General features: G+C 38.8%; 2 protein-coding genes across 3 annotated transcripts in view; one reads left to right on the forward strand and one right to left on the reverse strand.

The window, feature by feature from the left end:
• arhgef49 (Rho guanine nucleotide exchange factor 49) overlaps positions 1–13698 on the reverse strand; it is a 90595-nt gene extending 76897 nt beyond the window's left edge. For both annotated transcript variants that reach the window (XM_015965917.3, XM_054746673.2), the window contains exon 1: positions 13448–13698. The gene's annotated coding sequence lies outside the window, so the exon portion shown is untranslated. The remainder of the gene's footprint in view (positions 1–13447) is intronic.
• Positions 13699–18946: 5248 nt separating this feature from the next.
• On the forward strand, positions 18947–23213 carry eaf2 (ELL associated factor 2). Its single transcript, XM_015965916.3, has 6 exons — positions 18947–19132; positions 19592–19686; positions 20248–20384; positions 20661–20830; positions 20922–21143; positions 22314–23213. Exons 1-6 carry the CDS (start codon positions 19030–19032, stop codon positions 22355–22357), a joined length of 771 nt encoding a protein of 256 aa, XP_015821402.1. The 5' UTR covers positions 18947–19029; the 3' UTR covers positions 22358–23213.
• The last annotated feature ends 956 nt before the right edge of the window (positions 23214–24169 follow it).

The raw sequence follows: 24169 nt of genomic DNA on the forward strand, positions 1-24169 counted from the left end.
GTTGGGGCTTCCAACGCATTGGAACAAATGCTTGGTCACCCATCATCAGTTTTAGCTGCTTCAGGTGTGAGATAGGGGTGGGTGCAATTAATCGATGTGGTGATGCATCTAAAGGCTTAACATGTTGTTTCGGCATCGATTAATGAACGCCGATGCTTAACAAAGCATAACATCAAAGTTTTGTTGCGAAGCTGGTACTACTAAAAAATTAAAAACACGTAACCGGAGCCTAAACGTGCGCGCCGCCCGGACTGTTTAGTGAGTGGCCTCTTTGACCTCTTTCTCCATCCTGGAGACTGTCTCCAAACTACCGAAGAACTCCGAGAAGGCGAGGAACATTACAAAAGCAATTGCTACTTTTACTGCAACGGATCTACGCCAGTATTCAGTAGTAAACAACAGGGGCTATAAACTTCCTCACCGAAAACACTTTGCAGAAAAAGAAGTCCCCCACCTCTACGAGGAAACCAAAGCAAGCGTTCTGGAGTCCATGAAGAAGGCAACCGGGATAGTGCTCACATGCGATGCGTGGACATTGGTTGCCACCAAATCCTTCGTTACTGTAACGGCGCATTTTGTTCACGCATCGGACAAGAACGGGTGGAAATTGGTGAGTCACGTTCTTCAAACTCGAGAGATGCGTGAGTCAAAGTAGCACAATGTTGACATTTGCCCGTCTCACCCAACAGGAGGGTGTAGGGGGACAAGAGGGAGGACAGATGAGTATGAGTGTCACTCTGCTCTGTTTTGTTGTGTTTGCCTCACTGTACTGAAGCTCCAGGCTGAATATATGGTCAGTTGAATTATGCACTTTTTTTTGAAAAAAGCAACATATTACCTTCAAATATAGCAGGTTTTTTCTGTTACCTATATTCCAGACTGAAAAAGCTGAATTATTTTATTTGATCTGTATGGCAGCTTTTTTGTAATGTTATCATATGCCAGACTCATTAAATTTCCATTAAATAAATTTGATGGAAGTAAAAATCTTGTTTACTTGAATTAATTACCTCATTAAATCCAGGGCTTGCCTGTTTTCAGTGTTTCCCAACAATGGAGGGGACACTAGTGTAAGTAAAGCTTTCCCTGATCGAAGTTAAGTTCGTCAAAGTGCAAATATTTACACGTCACACAGTCATAAAATAAGAATTTGTCTTTGAAAAATAGTTAAATGTTAAAAAAAAATGTATTTACTAACAGAGAGTAGTTTTAGAGGAACTGAATTAATTGATAGGTTATTTATTTACAAATGTAGATAAAGAAGACAATCTTGTATGAAAAAAAGCATTAAAAATGTCAATAATTGAAGAATCGTGGCACCAGTAATCGAATCGAACCAAAAATCATTATAATCGAAGCATTGAAGCTCCCATAATTGAAATCTAATCGAATCGTGAAGTACCCTTTTTGGAACGCCCCTACTGTGAGAATGTGTTGGTGAAACAAACCAGTGGACTTTTAAAGTCATAGCTTAAAGATCCCAACAGAACCACCTCATCAGAGATGATATCCTAATGTTCCTCAAACCAGACAGCCTCCTCTCCATGACCACCAGACCCAGACAGGTGTGACACTTGTGACTCCATGGCTACAGCGCTCAACACCTGTCATCAGCTTTACAGATGCATTTAGTTCATTAACTCTAGTCAAAATGAACCCTTTATCCAAAATGTCACCCATCCTGGAACCGAGGTCACATGTGTGATGGGCTTTTTCACATCAGACTTATCTAATGATATTAATGACAGTGAGGCAGAACATTCTTTGCATCTGCAATAAAGTACTCCATTGGAGGGCTAACGACATTTTGAGGCACTGATCTTTTCCGGGTCACTTGCACTTTGAACTGTTGCCGTCTGGAAGACGTTTTAGGTCATCAGAAGCACAAACAGACTGAAAAACTGTTTCTATGCAAAAGCAAAGCATTATGTAAAGGGACTTTACGGAGTTTTGAATTTTTATGCTCGCGATTGCCCCCTCAGGCCAAAAGCGTAACGGCAGCTTCAATAGTAGACTCGTGCACGAGGCGCGCATGCTGTACGTGCACACTCCTTAACGAAAATAACAGCTGAGACAGTCCCGTGTGTGTGTGTGTGTGTGTGTGTGTGTGTGTGTGTGTGTGTGTGTGTGTGTGTGTGTGTGTGTGTGTGTGTGTGTGTGTGTGTGTGTGTGTGTGTGTGTGTGTGGCCCGGAGGACAGAGGACAGGAGAACGTGCAGCTAATTAATTAAATGATTTGGTTCTGTACCTTTCTCTTCAGCACAGTCGACAAAGGTTTAAGATGGGTCAGTCCTCCTGCATGCTCAGATCATTCCCTTCCCTTGCTTGAAAAATTGTTCCAAAATGAAAGTTGAACCCACATCTTTTTTATCTGTGAATGCAATGCCGTTCGGCGAGTCTCAAGTAAAAATTTGGGCATCTTACTGTAAAAAAAAAATCATTAATGTAAAAAAGAAACTCTAAATAAACTATGTTCACACCCAGAATCAAACCTGGGTCTTCTGCATGAAAGTCCAATGTCTTACTAGGTGAGCTAAAGCACCAGTGACGTATTTTGTATCTGTAACATTTATATCCTTGATAATAACTGAAACAACGTTCAAAAACGGTTTGGAGCAAAAATGGCTATTTTGTTGCTAATTTGCAGCAAATATCTAGAAGTTCTACAGAAAGTAGCTAAGGGTCCTCAGAAATGTAGCTAGGTTCATCACTAGGCGTTAGGAACAGCGACAAAGTGGCACTGCCTCTATCTCTGCTGCTAAAGCTACTGATAGCAAATGCTACGTGCTATGCCTGAGCGTGAACGCGCATGAAGCAGCCTGCTCGACTCGAGCCGCTCTCTTTTTCTGTGATTTTACAGAAAAACAGACAATCACAGTAAAAGTGCCAGGGCTCATTCTACAGGACCAGGGCATTGCAGGAGAATGTATGAAGAAGAAATTTATTATTTCTACACATGTTTTGGCTGTCAAACTTCCATAATGCCCCTTTAATGAGTTATTACCTCAGTGTTACCAAACAAAGCAAATGACTTTTCATTGGGAAATGACTGCAGTGATTAACAGCTGAATGTGAGAGCAGCCTTTCGGTCCATGACAGATGGTTGTTTAGTAAAGGGAGGACAATGCCAGGGTTCATTTGGCTCATGATGGAAAAAGAGCGGCACGAGGACATCACTTTCACACATTCATTACAATGTTTTACCAGGTTGTGTTTACAGAAAGTGTTAGTTGTTTTGGGCAGGGCGGAGTGTTTCTACCGATAAGTACTGACTTCACTGAATGCACAAGAGGTACAAAATAACTGCAACGTGTGAAATCCTAGCACGAATCAAGGAATTACATTCATGACCATGGAGCATACCACACAGGATTAGGAATGTCATGGTTGTGGACACTGATAAATGTGTCCTTAGATTTCGTTTTTAATATAGATGCATGAATGCTTGTGTGAGCTTGTGCATATGAGAGAGAAGTGTGTGTCCATGCACACTTGTCCGTACACAGATCCCCACTTCCTCGTGCTACAGATGAATTAATTAAAAAAACTTGCTGAAAGAAGACGGCAAGGGAGGACCCGTAATCTCCGGTTAAAAACAGGAGGCGTGTGATGTGATTTGTTTGGTCAAATGAAAAGGAAAAAAATGACAAAATCACATATTAAGGCTTGATCTGAGGTTTATGTTGTGATTGGCTCTCGGCTACTTACAGAAGGTTATTTAAATCAATGTCTGCAGAATTTAGAGTTGTTGCCAATTTTGTGTTTACTAAAGTTGTCTGGCTGTGGCGGCCATCTTAAATTAGACCCCTACTGCATGCTGGAAGCATAAGCGGAGTGGAATGGCAGCGAAACAGCACCGCGTCACATAGAATCCATTATAGTCTATGGAGTGTAACCAAGCCCCCATAATTCGGGTCTGGATATGAAGCAAAACAGAAAGTAACAAAAATTGCAGTTCCACCCTCATCCACTAGGGGCTGGTGTCAGAAGCGAACAAATCCTCATTGACTCCCATGTTAAAAATACCAATTTCACAGCAGAAATAAACATGGTTACAGCCTGGTACCAAAACATGTTTTAGGTTTAATAGATCTAGTTTACACTCATGACAACTCTGAGGGGGGTGAATTTTTTGTCACTCTTCTGTTTAAGTTTATTAAAAGCCTTAAATTGTGTATAATTAATGAGCATCAGACCCACGTGACCGCAGAGCTAGCTCCATGGAAAGGCCTCAGTCTGAGCCTCGGCCTCACCTGAAAACTGTTCTGCCATTTACAGTCTCTCAACTTAGACTACAAGTTGTAGCGTTTGTGTGTTCTTTTTGGATATTTTTTGTGCAATTGTTGGACAAAATGGATTGCTGTGGTATTAATTGCACTAATAGAGCCTCCAAGGAGTCTCCACTTAATTTTTTTCGGTAAGTAAAATTATATTTATGCATTTATGTTGATGATTTTAGGTCACTGCCATTCTTGCACTAGCTGAGCTTAGATTTTAACATGTACTGTTTAACAATTTTTAAACAATGTATTGTTTATCCATGTAACATATATACATATATATATATATATATATATATACATATACACATATACATATATATATATACATACATATACATATATATATATATATATATACATACATATACATATATATATATATATATATATACATATATATATATATACATACATATACATATATATATATATATATATATACATACATATACATATATATATATATATATACATATATATACATATACATATATATATACATATATATACATATACATATATATATATACATATATATACATATACATATATATATACATATATATATATATATATACATATATATATATATACATATATATACATATATATATATATATATATATATACACATACATATATATATATATACATATATATATACATATATATATATATATATATATATATATATATATATATATATATATATAAAACTAAACCACTGACTCCGACCAGGCCTTGTTCATGCTTTGAGCGTGTACGTACATAAAGTGCAATAGAGTATAATTAGCTGCTTCAAAGCTAGCAGTAACATTCTCCATGGTTTACCAAATGTACTTTATTGGTGCCACAGCTGCCTAATTCTTAATTACTCTGCTGGTAATTAGTGGTTGTCTATAATCAGGATGGAGAGTCCAGACTGTCATCCACCCGCACTGCAGTGTGTTAGCTCTGTTCACTGGAGAAATAAGGAGGATGCTAACACACACACACACACACACACACACACACACACACACACACACACACACACACTCAGTCAGCCATGCTGCCTTCATGCAGCAGTGACTGATGTTCTAACAGGACACAGGGATGTATCAGAGTTTATCCAGTAGGACAAAGAACAAAGGAGTTCCTCTGACTTCATTGCATTAGATCCTCTACTGTTTTTGTGGCCCCAAGCGCCTCCATTATCATCATTATTTGCATTTTTTTCAGCAAGTCTAATCACTATGCTTGTGAATAAAATTCCTCCCCTGGAGGATGAGTGCCTTTCAAATAACATCAACGACAGCATGGAGCCTTTTTAAGTGCATTCCTCTGAACTTTATTCTGTTAAAAGCTGCATCTTTTGCTTATGACTCAGCCAAGACAAAGTTGGGGCTCCGTGGTTTTTCTCATGCAAAAAAAAAAAAACCCAACAGAATCATTTAACAGGTTAAAGTAAAAGGCAGAATTTAAATATGTGAATGTAACCTAATAAATTTAGGGTTGTTTTTTTAACAATCAAGATCCTGAATCACAGAGCTTTATGCTGTTTCTGGTAACATGCCGGTCTAAAATAAGCCACATGTTCTGATATTAAAGCAGTGAATAATTAGGGAGGGGAAAAAACACCTTCAACCCTTTAATGACCCTAGTAATGACCACAACTCAGGTCCAAAATAATTGCAAGTCAGTAGACTGGAAAAAAGGCACCTGATGTCTGTCAGTAAGTTAATGGAAGGTAAATATACTCCCTTCAGCCTGGCTGATCCAAAACAGCACCATTACATCACAATGGCTGACACAAGTGTACACATTAGCATTAGCGGCCCCAGGGCTCAATAAATGTACCTGCTACTGCTAGCATTAGCTACAAACAATGATGCTGCTGACTAAGGAAATGCAATGAAAGTGACCCTTGTGCTACTGCGGTGTGTGTGTGTGTGTGTGTGTGTGTGTGTGTGTGTGTGTGTGTGTGTGTGTGTGTGTGTGTGTGTGTGTGTGTGTGTGTGTGTGTGTGTGTGTGTGTGTGTGATGTTTTTGGCATTATGGAGACATGACTTTGTGACAGTAACAAAATAGGAGTTTCGAAGTGAAGACTAGTGTTAGTGATTAAGGATGAGGTGAGGCAGGTGGTAGACACGGGTTAGGTCGGCGCGACGAAGCCCTGAGGGTCGACAGCTCCACTGTTTGACCTTTAATCACATCACTGCACTGACGGGAGTCCATGTAGAGATCAGATAGGGAACAACAAAGCAACACTCTGTGAAGGAAAATCCATGAGGCTCTGCAGTGTGAGAGTCAAACAGGCTGTCACATTCAGAAAGTCAAGCAGAGCAAGTCTGAAACCCATTAGTTACCCGAGTGTCCCCATGGCCTGTTCTTTAAAGTTTCAACAGGTAAGGCAAGGCAAGGCAACTTTATTTATATAGCACATTTTATTCACAGAAGCAATTCACTGTGCTGTTCAGGTGCAAGATCAGCAAGAACAAAACATCCATCTGTGTGCATCATAGTAGCTAAACAGCGTTTCACCCTGTTTGGTTCTGACCTGGGGTTCTACCAGCTGACTACTTCCTAAGGATCTCAGAGTCACAGTTAGAGTACTTATGCTGAAGGAGATTAAACATGTATTTTGACCCCATGCCATTGAATGATTTATAAACTAGTAGTTTACTACTAACTTAATGGTAACCAGTGTAAAGATTTGAGAACAGGAGTGATGTGCTCAGTTCTCTTTGTTCTTGTTAAGACCAGAGGTGGAAAGTAACGAATTACATTTACTCACGTTACTGTAATTGAGTAGCTTTTTTGTATATTTATTCTTTTTAAGTCGTTTTTAAAAGCTGTACTTTAACTTTAACTCGAGTAAGTTTTTAAAAAAGAATTGTAATTCGCTACATTTTAAATCACATCCGTTACTGAGTAAAAACAAATTATAGGCTTAATAAATTAAAAATATTGCATGTAGCAGCGTCAGAACAGAAAGAGACACCTGCATGAGTGTCGCGTCTAAACCGTGGGGGGGGGGGGGGGGGGGGGTCAGTTCAGTCCCTGTGATTCACTCGCTGTTTACCTCCTCTCTCCCTCCTCTTCTGTGGGTTGGAACCCGCACCTTTACGCACCGGTGTGACGTCATCACAATTCCACTCGGTTCGGTAGCCAGACTCGGTTCCGTGTTTGAATTGTGTTTCCCTACCGCTCCGCACGGCAGCGGCAAAATAACGTTTAGCGCTCATAACAAGCAGATTATCAGCGCTTTGCTCATAAAACAGAAGACCTGCAGGCCTCTGTGAGTTAAAACATCCTGATACTGTTCAGGTGTAAACATTGTGCTCCATCCCTGTGTTTGAACTCAGAAGATGCTTCTTGATGCCACAGATTTGTGATGATTTAGCTTGTTTCTTTATTTTACTCCGGAATAAGAGATTAAATTATTACTAAAGCAGTTCAATGTAGCTAAACTAGTCATGACGTGTGTGTGTGTGTGTGCGTGTGCGTGTGCGTGTGCGTGTGCGTGTGTGTGTGTGTGTGTGTGTGTGCGTTAAAGTTAAAGTCCCATTAGTTGTCACACACACTGATGTGTGTGCGAAATTTGTTCTCCATATTTGACCCATCCCCTAGGGGAGCGATGAGCTGCAGACACAGCCGCGATCGGGAACCATTTGGTGGTTTGACCCCCCAATCCAACCCTTAATGCTGAATGTCAAGCAGGGAGGCATTGGGTCCCATTTTTTCAAAGTCTTTGGTATGAACCGACCAGGAATCGAATCCTGATCTCCGGGTCTCAGGGCGGACACTCTACCACTAGGCCACTGAGCTGGTTAACATGAATGTGTTTCTCTATGATGCAGATGATAAAACATTGATCTATTTATAGCCTTAATGTGACCATTGAAGCTCAGGTCTGAATCAATTATGACACCAAGATTTCTAACCTGGGCCTTTGTCTTTATTCCTCTGGAGCCAATTTGAGCAATAATCTCCATCCTATACTTGTTTCCAAAGACAATAACTTCAGTCTTGTCTTTATTTAACTGGAGGAAGAGTGATTGCATCCAGTCAATGACTTGCTCCAAACACTGACAGAGTGAGTCTAGGGGACCACAGTCACTAGGTGATAGAGCTAGGTAGATCTGGGTGTCATCAGTAAACTATGCATAACTATGGTAGGTAATGTTGTGATTGTTGTGATATCCAGTAACGGTCAGTTTTCAGGTACAGTTTGACCCCTTCAGTATCTGGTCGACATGGAGACAGGAGTCTGCATGTGGTGCCTGTAATCTGCCGGATCCTGCTATTCCATCAGCCCGGGCTCTCTGCAGCTCGGAACACATGATAACAAAGTGTCAACAAACCATTCCCTTCTCAAGGCCCTTCTGTGCCAAGCCTGCCTGGTTATCTAAGCCGGACTGGACTGTTATAAGATTGGCTGTTTTCAGCTCATATGAGTTAATCATTCGTATAATAATAATAATAATAATAATAATGTTTGGATTAATCTGTGCTTAAATCAATAAGGTTGATTGATCTGTGCTTGAATCATTGAAATGAAATATTACATTGATTTATATATGGTAATCAGTAAGGTTTGATATGACAAGGCAATCGTCACCTGCACCAGACACAAGGACAAATTAAAGTTAAGTTAAACTCATGACACATAGATATTTCTTTACCCCAGACCAGAGCATCCGGTATCTCAAGAAGGCGTGTTTTCTGAGGTTGTCTTGGTAATATCTCTTAACATGCCATGCTCCGATTGGCCAAGTAAATCATAATATGTGAATATTAAAACAGAATCACTTACGGTGATTCAGCAGTCGGAGTCGCATCCCATCTTCCCATCATTCAGTATAGCAGTTCTAGAGAGCGCTTCGGAACGGTCGTCCGGAGCGACATCTCTGTAACCTTGAGCAATTCTGGCAAGCTGCCAAAACCCTGCTAAAATCTGCCTACCGCTGTCACAGCAAACGGTTCCTGCAGAACAAAGCTTATATTGTTCCGACTCCTTAAGAGTCCGTCTAGACGCCACGGTTCCATCCATCTGTTGTGACCTGGAAAACATCTCTGGACTGAAGGGTCAGTGCTACGGTATTCTACAACCTTGGTGCCAGAGGTCATCCGACCTCTCTGACCTTCGGATCCACAAAGAGGGTCTTCCAAAGGGTGAGGTAGACACACAGATAGCGTCTGATGCCTTTTTGATAAGAATCAACCTCATAGCTTAACGCAAACCAAATTCTTCCCTTTTGGACCCAGAACTCAGCTCTTCTTGATACGAAAGTTCTGATAACATCATATTCACACATAGGCACCATACATCACATCCACCTAGATCCATCCATCACAGTAAATATTAGTTAACTTGTCATGTTTTAATTGTTTGGAAAAAAAATTCTTACTTTTATAAACCTGACTCTTTCCTTGAATCAAAATGAAGTGTTTACAATCCCTGAATAAACAAAGAATCCTAGAATCTTCTGATTAAACCTCCAAAGACCAAGCAGGTTGTTACTCTATATTTATATAGAGTATCACAGCTTATTGGTCATAAGTAAAGGTAATATATTAAGCTCTTAAAGCACTAAACATTTCAACTCCTACATTGCGTATGACTGACCCAGGAGGAGCATGTAGATTAAAGAGAGGTCCAAGCATTGAACCCCACATGTCAAGCACAAAGCTGCATTCTGAAGTTCTTATCGTGACTCGGTATATGTTACTTTTTCTCCATTTATGCTCAGCTTTTCTGCATTCCCTTTTCTGATTTGTAACTGATTTAGTGAACCTCCATTGAGCTTTTTGTTTGCCAGAGATACGTCTGACCTTTTCTGGTGCAACGCCAACGGTGTCAAGAACATCAAGAGTTTTGCAGTTGACATTATTTAGAAAGGAATGAACACAATTGGTTGTTAGACTTGTTGACATATTCATAAGTTCTATGAAAACCGAGGCAGTGTGATCACTCCGATACCTTTGTTTGAGAGCAACTGAAGTGTGATGAGGTGAGATGAAAATAACACAGAAATGGTCAGAGAGGCCAGCATATCAGTGTAGTGAATAAAATATTACACTATGAAATGAGACACACCTGCAGGTCTCAGCATCAAGAAGGGCTTTAGAAATCTGGTTTGTCAGTGTTTTTACAAATTTCAGCCTTTTCATTTGACTAAATTGTGTCCTTTTATGATTTAATCCAATGTATGGTAGATTCACTCAATTTCAACTGTTTAAAAAATTAAATTGTCCTAAGTTTTAGGAGTATTAACAATTTTGAACAAATTGTATTTAAATTTAAAAAAATCCAGTCTAATGACTTACTTCAATGGTAAGTTTTTACATCTAGTTCTAATTCCCCTCCGAAAAAGATGCCATATTTTTCTGCATCTTTTCAATGTTTCATAAAAATCTATCAAATATGGGGAAAAAAATTACTTAATTTCCATTCAGCATCTTGCCTAATTATGTGTAAAACATTATGTTTTGGTTTTTGGATACTGTTCTGTAAACTTTGGATTAAATGTTTTAAAGAGACAATGTGTAGTTTTTACCATTCATTTCTAGAAATATCCATCAAAATGTTGTTGAAAATGAATAAAATGATAACCAGTTGCTGAAAAATATTGGCGGCTTCGTAACATATAACCATAAAAATCAGGTCTAAAATACACGGGGGCGGGCCAACGTCTCTGGGCGACGCCATATTAGATGACATGTTTCTTTCAACGGGAGCCCGTGAGGACAAAATGCATTTACTGATTTGTAACAAACGGTTACAAACCTTTTGCCATTCTTAAATGTTCTTGTTTTACACATTTACCTCTTCTTGTTGCCAGTGATGAAAGCGAGTCTGATGTGCTCATTATTTAGCTAATGTTTGCACTCCCCAGGGCTTTTTGACCCTAATGGGCTTCCCTTGGTAAGGTCTTACTTGAACACAAAAATACTGCTTGCTTGCAACGATTTAGGTACCTACTGCCCCCTATCGCCAGGAAAAATACAGACTGTCACTTTAATATCTGAACTCCCGCAGTGCACCTCTTCTCCTCATCTCTCTGTAACATAACTCTGAAACACTCTGGGCGTGGCAGGTTTTGGAGTAGCTCATAAACCCTGAAAGACAAACAGAAATTCTCTGAGCAGAGGCCATAGAACCCCTCAGAAAGTCTAAAGTGTTCCTTCAGGAGATCAGTAGTTTCATATGCGTTGGTCTGGGGTGAGAAATGTCAGAAATGTTGGGCAAAAAGCAGACAAAGCAGCCGATTCCACGTGCAAACACAAGCTCTGAACTAAACAAGACGTTAGACACAACATGCTCAAGGACAACAGAACATTCCATGACTCAAAAGTTTGGCCCGTTCTTGACAACCACACATCCTTGAAAAAGTTTACACCTTTTGTCTGAGAATAAAAGAAAATCGAGAGCATCAGAAACAAATTTTTGAATGTGTTGCAGGGGTAAAAAGACACTATGGGTATTTGTTTAAAAATCCAGTTCTTGACTAAGATTTGCTAATGAGTCCTTTGTGCTTCTGAACAAAATGAACACCTTGCAAGCTAAGCGTTAAAATGTCTCAAAATTCAGTAAATCTCATCCTGCGGGGGGCACAGCTTGTTTCTCAGTCATATGATTCCCATCTTGGAATAGACATGCAAAAAGTCGTAACTCATCAAATATTTATACAAGCGAGCCTGAAATTCCATTATACTGTTTTATTTTCCCATTCCTATAAAACAAGCGAACTGCTGCTGGGGCAGAAATAACAGATTTCCATGGTTCATTAACATTATCTGATTGGAGCGTGTGCCCACATCCCCGTCCACCCCAGAGGCATTTCCGGTCATGCTGCGGATTCACCTGTCTGATCGCTGGGGTCCGGTCGTCCTGGAAAATGCAGCTCTAAAGGAGTCCCAGGAGCTTCTGTGAGACAACACAGTCTCCCAAAGGACAAGAGGGATAAATAAACTCTGGTTCTATTTAATTTACTAAATGGCTTTACAAAGACAGATCGGAAAATGAAGACAAATAGGAGCAATTTTCTATTTTAAATCGCTCAGATCATTCCCATCAGCGCATGAATCTCTCTGTCTGACTTTACTGAGGTTTACTGTTAAAGCTCAGCAGCAGCAGGTGATGTGTTCAACAAAAGCCTGAAGGACCATGTGACTTAATGTTTTAGGCTTATCAGAATTTAGTTTACTGGTGAACTTGAAAATATGTATACAGTGTCAAATAGTGACAATGGCTGCACAATATCTCCATAATTCCCTTTATTCTAGGTGTTGTGCATGCTGGTTGATGTTCCTGTCAGGAGTATTATTCTACCTATCGTTCTGCTTTAGTAGATGAGACACACAGACATGCCCCACATCACCATATTAAACAAAACCTTGCATAATTCTCTGATATGGACAGTGTTCAGGAAGTGAAGACACGTCCTAAATGTGAAGGTAAACCAGCTTGCTAATTGCAATTTACTCCCATAACTTGAAGCAAGCTGAGCAGTTTCAGTGTACGTTTTGGTATTTAAATTTGGTTTGTGCACCTTCAGGCAAAAAACAGCATTCTGAGTTTTTAATGCAACTAATAAAGGATCTACAGTTAACCAGGCTAATAAACGATCTATCTATCTTATATATATATTTATATATACACACACACACTACTACTACTACTACTACAGAAAGTAGACTCAACCTAACTATTGGATTAGATGTTACTGCTTGAATAATAAACATTAGGAGCAACACCTCATGAGCACACAGCTATTGTGTATACTAATCAGTTTCATTAATCAAAATCATGCTGAAATGTAACAGCAAACTGATGTAGAGAAATTATATTTTTTAAAAGGATACAAACAAAATATAATATATTTGTTGATTTTCATCATTTTCTTTATCCTAACAAGAAAATACAAAAAAAAGTAAATAATGTGTTCTAGTTTCATAATTGTATGATGTAACCAACAATATTAAAAATGGTTATGAAAAAGAAAGAAACCAACCTACGTAGATTAAAAAAGTGTATACACAACATTTATGCTTATTTAGAGCTTCAGGCGTGTTTTGGCTCTGAACCACCTGGTCTGATAAGTAGATCAGCAGGTGCACATCGGTTTTAATTTAACCCTATAAATACATTCTGATTGATTCTTAGTGTAGTTTACTCACTCAGTCCTGTTGGGATATTTTATCCTTCACCACATCAGCGCGCAGGAGTCCCTCCTCCGGGTTAGAAACCTCATTAAACCGGTGTTTGACACACCGGAGCCGGTGCACGCTGCTCGGTAACCGGATAACCATGAAACCAGACGCCACTCTGTTGTTAGTGCAGCCAAATCGGTCCCTTTGTCCAGTTTTAGGGGAATTCACAGAAGAATCCCGGATTCACGACCTTTCCGCTTTGCGGGCTTCTCCTTGGGAACTGTGATGCCTTCAGGAGCAGCTCGTAAAATCCCAAACTCTTTGTGTTTACTGATGGAAATCATTGTTTAACTTTTAAATCAATCATTATACCACATATTTAAATTATTTGGGCTATTTCATGTTGATGCTAAAGAGAAATTATAGTAAATATCAGATGGAAAGTCCTGAAAAGACGTATTTTGTTTGATGTTTAAAAAAATAAACGACTTAAGGTGTTTGGAACCGCGAAACCAGCAGTTCTGTCGGTAGAGTTGTGTTTGGTAAAGAGCCACAAGGCATGTTTAAGCTTTAAGTAAAGGTAATAAACCTTTAAGTTTAATATAAAATTATACATTTCTTTATAAAATTAAATAAATGTAACAAATTAATTACATGTATTTGTATTTATTTGTATGGCAAAGGAATATACTAAAGATTTTTCTTGTTTATTTCTCATTTCTATATCATTTTTATATTTTTGTGTAAAATATTAAATAATTTGAGATGATAAAGTTCTGGTTCTAGTTCTGGCCTCCCTGCACTGGCTTCCGGTCTGTTTTCGTTCACACTTCAAACTCCTCGTCTTTGTTTATAATTTCATCCAGGGTGGTGGTCCGCCCTATCTAGCCACACTCCTGAACAAACATTACCCATCACGCGCTCTGAGCTCCTCTGACCAAGGCCTGCTCGCTGTCCCTCGTTCTAGGTGTTGTACTCGTGGGGACCGGGCTTTCTCAGTCCTACCGTCACTCTGGAACCAGTTGCCACCCTCAGTTAGGCTGTCCCCATCTCTGCCAGTCTTTAAGAGTCGCCTAAAAACCCACCTCCTCCGCTTGGCGTTTCCTGAATGTGTTTGAATTTGGCCCTCTTTTATGTTGATTTAATTTCCCTGTTTTCATTGGTTCACTCTATCCCTTGTTTTACCCATTAGTATTCTACTAGAATGTTTTACCTTTTGTTGTAATTTGTAATTTAATTGCTTTTATTTTCGATTTATTCACCATATTTATTTAACTTTCTCTTGTACCATGTTCAGCGCCTTGAGCTTCCCGATAGGGCTGCGGAAGGCGCTACATAAATAAAGCTATGATTGATTGATTGATTGATTGATTGATGATTATTGATTGATTGATTGATTGATTGATTGATTGATTGATTGATTGATTGATTGATGATTGATTGATTGGTTGGTTGATTGATTGATTGATTGATTGATTGATTGATTGATTGATTGATTGATTGATTGATTGATTGATTGATTGATTGATTGATTGATTGATTGATTGATTGATCGATCGATTTCTATCTTGTAATTTCCATTTTGTATTTTGTAATTTGTATTTTGTAATTTGAATTTCTTTTATTGTTGATTTATTCAATATATTTACATACATCTGTACAATGTTCAGCGCTTTGGGCTTCCTGACAGGGTTGCGGAAGGCGCTTTATAAATAAAGCTTTGATTGAAATAAAGCTTTGATTGATTGATTGATTGATTGATTGATTGATTGATTGATTGATTGATTGATTGATTGATTGATTGATTGATTGATTGATTGATTGATTGATTGACTGATAAACAAATAACAGAATGACAAAGTTAACATAAAAGCTTAAGTAGTTATAATTATTTGCTAATGCTAAAAGCCACAAAGTGGCCCCAGAGCTACAGTTTGCAGACCCATGCCATGCCACAGCTCGTTATTTTTCACACCTTAACTTTGGCAAGTGAATTTAGCACAGGACAAGACCAGACTTGTTCCTGATTGGCTCAGATGAAAAAGTCCATTCACCCCCCTCTATGACCCCTCCAGACTCACATCAGGATGTCAGCTCTGGGCCTCCTCTCACAGCTGCTGGAGCCTCTTCTCGTCACCGTGACCAAATATACTGAAAAGGCTGATTCTTTATTTAAACATTTGTACATGCACTTGTTGCAGTTTGATCTCCATATAAAATATTCATATGAAAGTTCATCTTAGAGATCATAAAACAAGTAAGTCTCAATGGAAATTTGGTATTAAAAGTTTTGCACTAGTTCTAATAGAAACATCTCCATCTCCAGGATTATTGCATTCATTTAGATTGTATTTATGTTCTTCAGGACTCGTGAGCTACAGTATGAATGCAGCCAACCCCAGAGCAGATGCAACAAAAACATGAAAATAAACCTCATAACTCTTAAGGTTTACTGGAATTTTTTTTTAATGAAGCTGAGTTTTCGTGACTGCACTTTCAAAGTATCTGGCGCATTATGGGGCTAAAGGAGTGGCGTGACATTTTGGAGCAACTTTTAAACACTTACTTAGAATATTGTGACTAAATCAGGGGTGTCAAACTCATTTTAGCTCAGGGGCCACATTGAGGGAAATCTAGACCAAAGTTGGCCGGACCGGTAAATTAAAAAAAACTTCAGATTGTTTTCTTTGTTTTAATACAATCAATATAAAACAAAGCTGGAGCCTGAGGACAGGGTATCCAAAATAGTACGACACCTGAAGTGTACTTGAAAATTTGAAAAAATAAAAATAAAAATCAATCAATTAAAAAAACATTCCTTAGTGATTCAAAGAGCTTACAGATCACATGGCTAGATCAGTTTCATGCAGCACTTAAAATATATTTGACTCATTTTACTTTACATCTTTTAGCTTTCACCAGCACATCAACATCAGAAGTCACATCCTGAGTGGCAGCCGACTTCAGGATGTGATTCAAGTTCTTGTGTGAGCCTTGAGCGCAGCTTTGTTTTATTTATACTCATTACAGAGAAAACTTGCTCACAAAGATAAGTTTATTTTCACTCTACATTGTAAAGTATGAAAATAAAGTTTACACAACCATCTCGCGGGCCGGATCCGGCCCGCGGGCCGTGTATTTGACACCCCTGGACTAAATACTTGGAAATAAGGGGAACAAGCGAATCTAGGTTTTGTATATCATAGAAACATTAAATTTTTGCTTCCCAACATACTCTGGTTAAGGACTCAACAAACAAGATAAGGTATCTGCAGGTCTAAATACAAAATAATGTGCTGGCAGGTGGGTTTGTTGTCCCTGGACACATCTGGCTGGTGCATGTTGATATTCGTGGTACATGTTGTAGTAACTGGAACGCACTGACAAATAGTATGTAATAAATTTGCATCAGATGGTTTGATGGGAATTTAAATTATCCAAGTTAAATAAACAAAAATGAGACTATTCCAGAGAGTAATTGTGAAAATGGCTTCCATTATTACTGATTTCATCCAGGTTGGTAGAGCCTGCTCAGGCTCCGCCTCTCCCAGCAGACAGGTGCTATCCTCAGATTCAATAGGAATCCTCTGCTGTGACTGGAGGATTTAGTTGCTCAAAAACCGTAAACCTCACCTCCTGCAGTCCAGGGGCAACCCCTAAAGTAACTGATATCACCAAAGGACAGTCAGTGTTTACCTCCATCCATGGAAACAGACCCATGCTGTTGTCTTTTCACACGGGATTCAGGATGAAACAGGAATCCGGTCTTTTTATAATTTGTCTTGGTCCATTTTCAAAGCTCGTCAAATTTAAAGGGTTCCCATCACAAAAGACTGTCCCTCCTCGGTAACCGGATAACAATAAATATGAGCCATGACGATTGCCCAAACAATCCTGTTTTCCATTATATGAGGGCTGCATTCTGCATCTTTAGGCAGAGCTGACAATTAGTGAGTCGACATGGACGTGGACATATGCACTATTTCCTCATGTGGACCATGACACGAGACAACTGTTGTGATCAGCTGGTGATCACACACTTGTGTTAAAGCCTGACTCTCCACTTGTTAGATGCTGACCTGCTAACTAAGGCAAGAGAACATATGGTCTCAGTAAATTTCAGGCAGAGTGAAGGATTTAAGGCTTAGGATTCATTAGCAGTTTAAAGAAAGGAAAAGAGATTATTTTAACAGCCACAAGGTTCATGGAGCTCAGAGCTTCTCAGAGCCAGAGAGGCTCAAATCTGCGATCAGTAAGTGTTTCTGCTGCAGCTCATTACAATCAGAGCTGCAGGATGTCCACATGCTGTGTCTGAGGCGCTCTGCCCAGTGAGGCTGGTAATTTGGTTCAGATAGAGGAGCCGATGTTTGTTAAGGACACTAATATTACAACAGAACAGGATCAGCAATTATTATGAGAGTCAACCCCATTCAAGATGGCCCCTCAAAGCTAACAGCTATAACCCAAAATCATATGATCTCAGCACTGAGGGCATTTGCCCAAAGAACAAAGGTCTTTATTTTTATAATTTACAAGGAATAGTTCCCCATAGTTTTTTGAGGGGAAAGTTCAAATCTCTTCTTCAGATGCAGATGGCATTTTTTTATTTCCTGCATTGTTGATCAATAATATTAATGTCAGAACTTTGGTGCCTAATAGTAGCTGGAGTGTAGTCTCAGTCATGCAGGACGTGGTCATAATGGAGGATGTGATGATTATTTGATACATGTCAATTCTTCTTCTAATGGCTTTTTAATTCAGATTTTGGATTATAATAACTTTTCAGGTGAGTTGATGTTTATTTTATTTCATGTAACACTGAACTTTGTACCAGTTTATTAAAATACAGCTTTTTGTTTAATTACATTTATGTTTTTTCATCCACAATATCCTCAGTGAACAATATTGTGCTTGTTCTGCAATATAATGTTCACTTTTTCCACTTTTGCTATTTCTCACTCATAATATTACAAGAGCAAAGACTTGCAACCCTGATAAAACTTGTCTAACAACACAACTATAGATAAAAAACTAGCTAAACACCTGAAATAAGGACCAAAAAAAGCTTCACTTGAAATTGCTATTGTTGTGTCAAATTACATAGTGTATTCATTTTTTATATAATTCATTTTGGAGCACATCTCCAAACCTTAAACTTGTTTTTTTTTTAATGATTATTATTTTTTACTTCAGGTGAGGTCATGGCCCTAACTTTGGGAAACACATAAAACATGAGCGTCATTCCAAAATAAACAAAAATAAACAAACCAAAAACTATGTGTTGTCTCTTATTTACCTCAAATGATAAATAAAACAGAAATTTTTTTTCAGGAAATTATGAATTAAAAGTTTTAATAGCTGTGGGTATTTACATAAGTTATTGTCCACATTTTAAAAATTGTCACCTTTTCACTGTAGCTGCCCAATCAATACAAGTGCTTAACTGACAGGTCTTCATCCAACCAGAAAAGCGCAAAAATCTTGTCACCCAATAATAATTAGGAGACTTTACTAATGGGCGGGACTTAAACGTTTCTTCTGCCAGCATTACCTGCGTTTGGCATCAAAAACACGGAGGAAACTTTTGTATACGGTTCGTGTTAGTCAGAATGAATGGGACAACTTTCTCCAACTTTGACAACCAGGAACATGTCCTGAAATTGGGAGAGACGTTCGAGAAACACCCCAAAAGCTCTTACCACACAGTGCGATGTAAGTGTTTTTTTATTCGTCGGTGACGTCTGGCTTTTCACTGTAGCTAACAGACGCATGCTAGTTAGCATTAAAGCTAAACATGCTGAGATTACCGTTTGCCATCCGGCATACAGTTCTATCGCCGCGCTCGATTATATTTCTCAGTGTGCTCCTTCAGTGTTCTGCTAAATTGTCGGCTTTTATTGTGGAACTGTCAGTTTACGTGAATAATAAAAGCCATTGTTGCCATTAACCGTGAAAGTGCCAGCTAACGTGTTAGCGCAGCAGCGTTAGGTAGGAATTTAGCACCACCTTGTGGCTGGAAGAATGAACTGTATCGCCAAAACATGTATTGTCTAGTAAAATGTAAGTAAGTAAGTAAAAGTTTATTTATATAGCGCCTTTCACAGATATAAATCACAAAGCGCTGTGTTTCATGTTTCACTCGAGACCTTTTTCTACCTTTATCTGTGACAGATGACTTCAAACCAGCATCGATTGATACAGCATGTGAAGGAGAACTTGAAGTTGGCAAAGGAGACCAAGTCAAAATTACTTTACCAAATTTAGAGGTTAGTAAAATAAAACAAAAACCTTAGAATTTCTGTCTCTTTATTCAAGACAGAACAATTACAATGATTAATATATTTTACCGTTTTCCTTCAAAATACATTTTTATTTATTTCAAATTGTTTTTATTACACTCTCAATTAAGGGCTGGGCGATATGGCTTAAAATCAAAATCACGATATATTAAGGATTTCACCTCGATAACGATAAATGGACGATAACTACATGTATGCACAGAAACAAAAGTTGTCCACTAGATGGGGCTGTCACATGTATTGAGTCATATTTTTACATGACTCAAGGTGGTGCAGCTTAAAGGGACATGAACGTCGCCAACCCACACACATTTTTTCATTTTTTTAAATTAGCAAATTTATTGACATGGGAAAAATTCTCGTTAACAGTCAGAAATTTTGATAACGATAACTTTTCGATTTATTGCCCAGCCCTACTTACAATAAATTACAACTATCTTTAGCACCTTTTCCTTCCAAGAGTTAAACTTTAATATTTTTAATAAAAACAGACACGTATAATTTAATATTTTGGTTTTCCTTTTTAAGGGTTCAAGTGCTCCTGTTACAGTCTTCAGTGGATCTAAGAGGCCTTACATGAAAGAATGCATCCTCATTGTGAACCACGATACAGGAGAGTACAGACTAGAAAAACTCAATAGCAACATAGCCGTGAAGAAGACCAGGTGAGATAAAAAGGCTTCCTTATTTTTTAAAGCATTCACTATTATGATTAGTGATTTAATGCAAACCAATGTGTTGATTTTTTTTTTTTAGAAAAGCTTTTCTTTTAGCTGTTGAAATTAGATTTGATCCCTTCTAAATTCTTAACCAAGAAAGATTTGCACAGAATTGGCAAAACACTTAATTGTTTTAAGTGTATTTAACCCAAAGTAATGAGTAGAATTTTTAATTAGAAATGTTCTTTATATATATTTCCCCTCTTTTATGTGACATTCCAGGGCTGAGGGCAGCAGTAAAATCCACTCTCGTCTAGAGCAGCAAACCAGTCGCCTGAGTCAGCAAATGAAGAGCAACAGCAGCGGCACGAGCAAAACCTCATCCAGCTCCAAGAGCTCTCCCCCCAAAGAGAAAGCCTCTTCACCTTCACCGATGGATGACATAGAGAGAGGTGACACAGCTTTGTTTGTGTTCATTAAGGCTGTACGTCTTGGTTGTGGTTGTGCTCCATCAATATGCTTATTTCTGTGTGTCTGGAGCAGAGTTGATGGCAGAGGCGCAGGTCATGGATCAGCTCAGCAGTGGCGACAGCTCATCAGAGTCCAACAGCTCGTCCTCCAGCAGTGACGACAGTTCAAGCAGCAGCGATTCAGAAGAGGAGCAGACTCCTGCAGCGCCCTCGGCCAATCAGAGCATGCCTATCATCAACACCAGCTCCACCAGTCGCCTCCAAGAGAGCGGGGGAGGACTCATGAACACACTCAGTGAGTAACCTCGGTGACCCTGCAGCTTTTGCCCACATATGTGACTGAACCAGTTCTTTTTTTAAACACTAAGTTGTTGTGGTTGTGCATTATTCTTGCAGACACACATGGATTTACTAAGTGAAGGGATTACAATGATCTGCCGTATCTCCTGTGTTTTAATCACGGCCTTTTTTCAAACTTTAATGTATGCTAAATACATTTTACAGTTGAGTGTCTTATAGAAAGAACTGTAGATGTTTTACTGTTGTCAGGAGGTGAAGATTTCAGAAAGGTTGCACACGTCAGGGAAATTTCCCAACACCTGCTGGAATTTCAGAGTCTGAGGCTGAACCACAACAAAACCCTGCTGCTGTTATTATAGCTGGAGGTTAAACTGCCATTAGGGCTGTCGCAACAGCTGTTATGACCCTTCATCTCTTGACTAATTTAATTATCAGTCAACTCTTCAGGATTTTCTGTCAAAATAGAAAAATAGTTATTTTTGTTTTTCTTTTATTTTGAAGTCATTTGTTCACCACAAACAGGAAATGTCCTTGTTGGGGTTAGGGCTCTCCTGTTGGAAGATAAAATAGGACTCATGAGTATATTGTAATATATAAATTCTATATTTTATATGTGGTTTTGATTGTAAATGAACATAGTTGTTAACATCTATACAATTAAATGTGCTTAAACTCAGAGGTTTATTACACACACTTTAATAACGGACTACGGTGTGTTAGGGTTATGGTTGGTTTGGTACTCTGTGATTTATTGACAGCTGTGTCTGGCCCAGATTGTTTCTTCGTCTTCAGACTTTGTGGGGAAGATTCTTAACTTTTTTATTCTGTCATGAAACCTTTTCTGCCACAATGTGGACAACTCGGATACTCTCTTCATGGCAGTTAACCAACGCCTTCTGTATATTTTATCAGCTGGAAACCTGTAACTTTGACATTACTGTCCTTTCGTCTGTTTGTGCAGCCCGCGGCGCTGCATGTGTTAACCAAGCTGACAGATTTTAGTTAACCAATTATTGACAACTGACAGATAACACTGTTGAACCTTCTTCTGACCCTCCAGTCTGAGGCTGGGAGGCTCGTACTCTTGATGTCACGTGTCAAGGGATTTATAGCTACCACCATGACAGTGTGCAGTCTTAACACTTCTTCAAATATCTCCTTGCAGAGAATGACCTCCAGCTGAGTGAATCAGGAAGTGAAAGTGACTGAAGAATCAGGATGAAGGCCAATGTGAGGAAGACTGGATGAAGGAGCTTGTCACAAACCTGTTCACCAGGATTGGTCTTACTCATCCACTCATCTGAGTTTTGTCTTTCCACCAACAAATCTCTGTAGTTTTCTGGCTCTGCTCATGCTGTAGTGATTCCTGCCTCTGGAGTTAGAAATGCATCTCCTCTAATGGCGGTGCTTTAAACCCACCAGAGGCAGGACAGCTGTCATTAGAGTCTAGACTCTTATGCTTCTGCTTTTCACGTTTACATTATTGAGCTTTCATTTTGAAGTTTCTGCTAGCCTTTTTTGTTTTATTTTGTAGCACTAAGCAGCAGAAATTAAAAAAATATATATAATTTCACAAAATATCCCTTTAAACCATCAAACTTGACTTGTGAAGAATGCATATTTATTAATTTATCTCTTGGTCTTTACCATTTCCAAACAATACTTCATTTTTTTTTTGTGAGAGTCGGTAAAATATTTTGAACTTAAGTCTACTTGCCACATATCAGAGAACATCGTCTTAAAAATCAAATATGGTGTTTGCTACAGTACTAAATGTTCATCAGAAAGCCAAAGCAAGATGGTGAAATGATTAATAAAAGCAGTCGACTGTAGCGGGAGAGACAGCTTTTATTCTGCGAACCTGCACTCATGGACTCTAATAGGGTCTTGCTTTGTAGCTTTAAACCTGTTATACTTGAACTTAATTATGTATCCTTCTACACACATTTGGCCAGTAACTAACTGGTTCTGTGTTTAGCTCCATATGGAAGCAACTGGAAGCCAGATGTGTTCTTACTGCATCAGAGTGAGTCTTAAAGAACTGGAAATGCCTCTTTAGTTTGTCTCAGGAAGTCAACTGCAGGCCTTCCTCTCTTGGTGTCTTTTCCATAAGTGTCTTTTGTCCTCTGACCTGTCTCATCAAACGGGAAGCTGCGGTTTCTGTCCCAGCAGTGCTCTGACACCGACTGTATAAACCCAGAGACGGGGGTCCAAAAAGCCTTAATTAAAACACCTGTTGGTCTTAAGAAAATGAACACTTATTTGTTAAATATTTGAGAAGATTTTTGTCAAATATTAAAGATTTTAATTGTTTCTTGAACCTACCCGTTTGTGTCATAAATGTTCTGATGCAACTCATGTTGTGTAGCACAAATACAAGTTGCTCATTTATCTCACTATTTGCATCGCCAAGCACTCGACGCTGACATAAACATGCTGCAGCCTGGAGTAATTAGCCCTCATCATCTGATCATGCTGGACAAACTGAAGGCAGACTGGGTGAGCTCTCTCTTTATATATATATCTATATATATATCTATATATATATATATATATAATATATATATATATATATAATGTATATCGATGGGTGAGCTGCAGGTCTTACTGGATAAAGAACAAAGTCACTTCCAAAATTCAAATCAACGTTGCATCAATCAAGGACTAATATTTTGGCGTCTTAATCAGTCCCTTTTTCTCTGTAGGAATAATCCTTTGTAACTATAAAAAAATAAACATGACCTCGCACACACTGTTCCTGTCCACCTGGCCTGAGGGACGGATTCTGGCAACAATCAGACTCACTAGAATGCATGATATTTTAGTCTTTGTGAGTCAGTTCAGCAGACGTGTAATATGGTTTCTTTTTCTGCCAACTCCTAGGAGAAGGTGGTGTATTCGAAACGGCTCGGCTCTTTGGGAATCAGCCACAGCAGATATTCACACAAACATAGGTGGCGCTCCCCCTATCATATTTAAAAGTGGGCAGACTGCACAGGCACCGTTAGGGAGGAGCAGATG

The sequence above is a fragment of the Nothobranchius furzeri genome, chromosome 14 (assembly GCF_043380555.1).
Source record: "Nothobranchius furzeri strain GRZ-AD chromosome 14, NfurGRZ-RIMD1, whole genome shotgun sequence".
NCBI lineage: Eukaryota > Metazoa > Chordata > Actinopteri > Cyprinodontiformes > Nothobranchiidae > Nothobranchius > Nothobranchius furzeri.

What these genes read in the sequence shown, in the direction of transcription:
- eaf2 (XM_015965916.3), top strand. Translation starts at nt 19,030, where the DNA reads ATGAATGGGACAACTTTCTCCAACTTTGACAACCAGGAACATGTCCTG. An exon ending in ATAGCCGTGAAGAAGACCAG is followed by an intron (nt 20,385 to 20,660) that starts GTGAGATAAAAA and finishes GTGACATTCCAG; the next exon opens with GGCTGAGGGCAGCAGTAAAA. An exon ending in AGGACTCATGAACACACTCA is followed by an intron (nt 21,144 to 22,313) that starts GTGAGTAACCTC and finishes ATCTCCTTGCAG; the next exon opens with AGAATGACCTCCAGCTGAGT.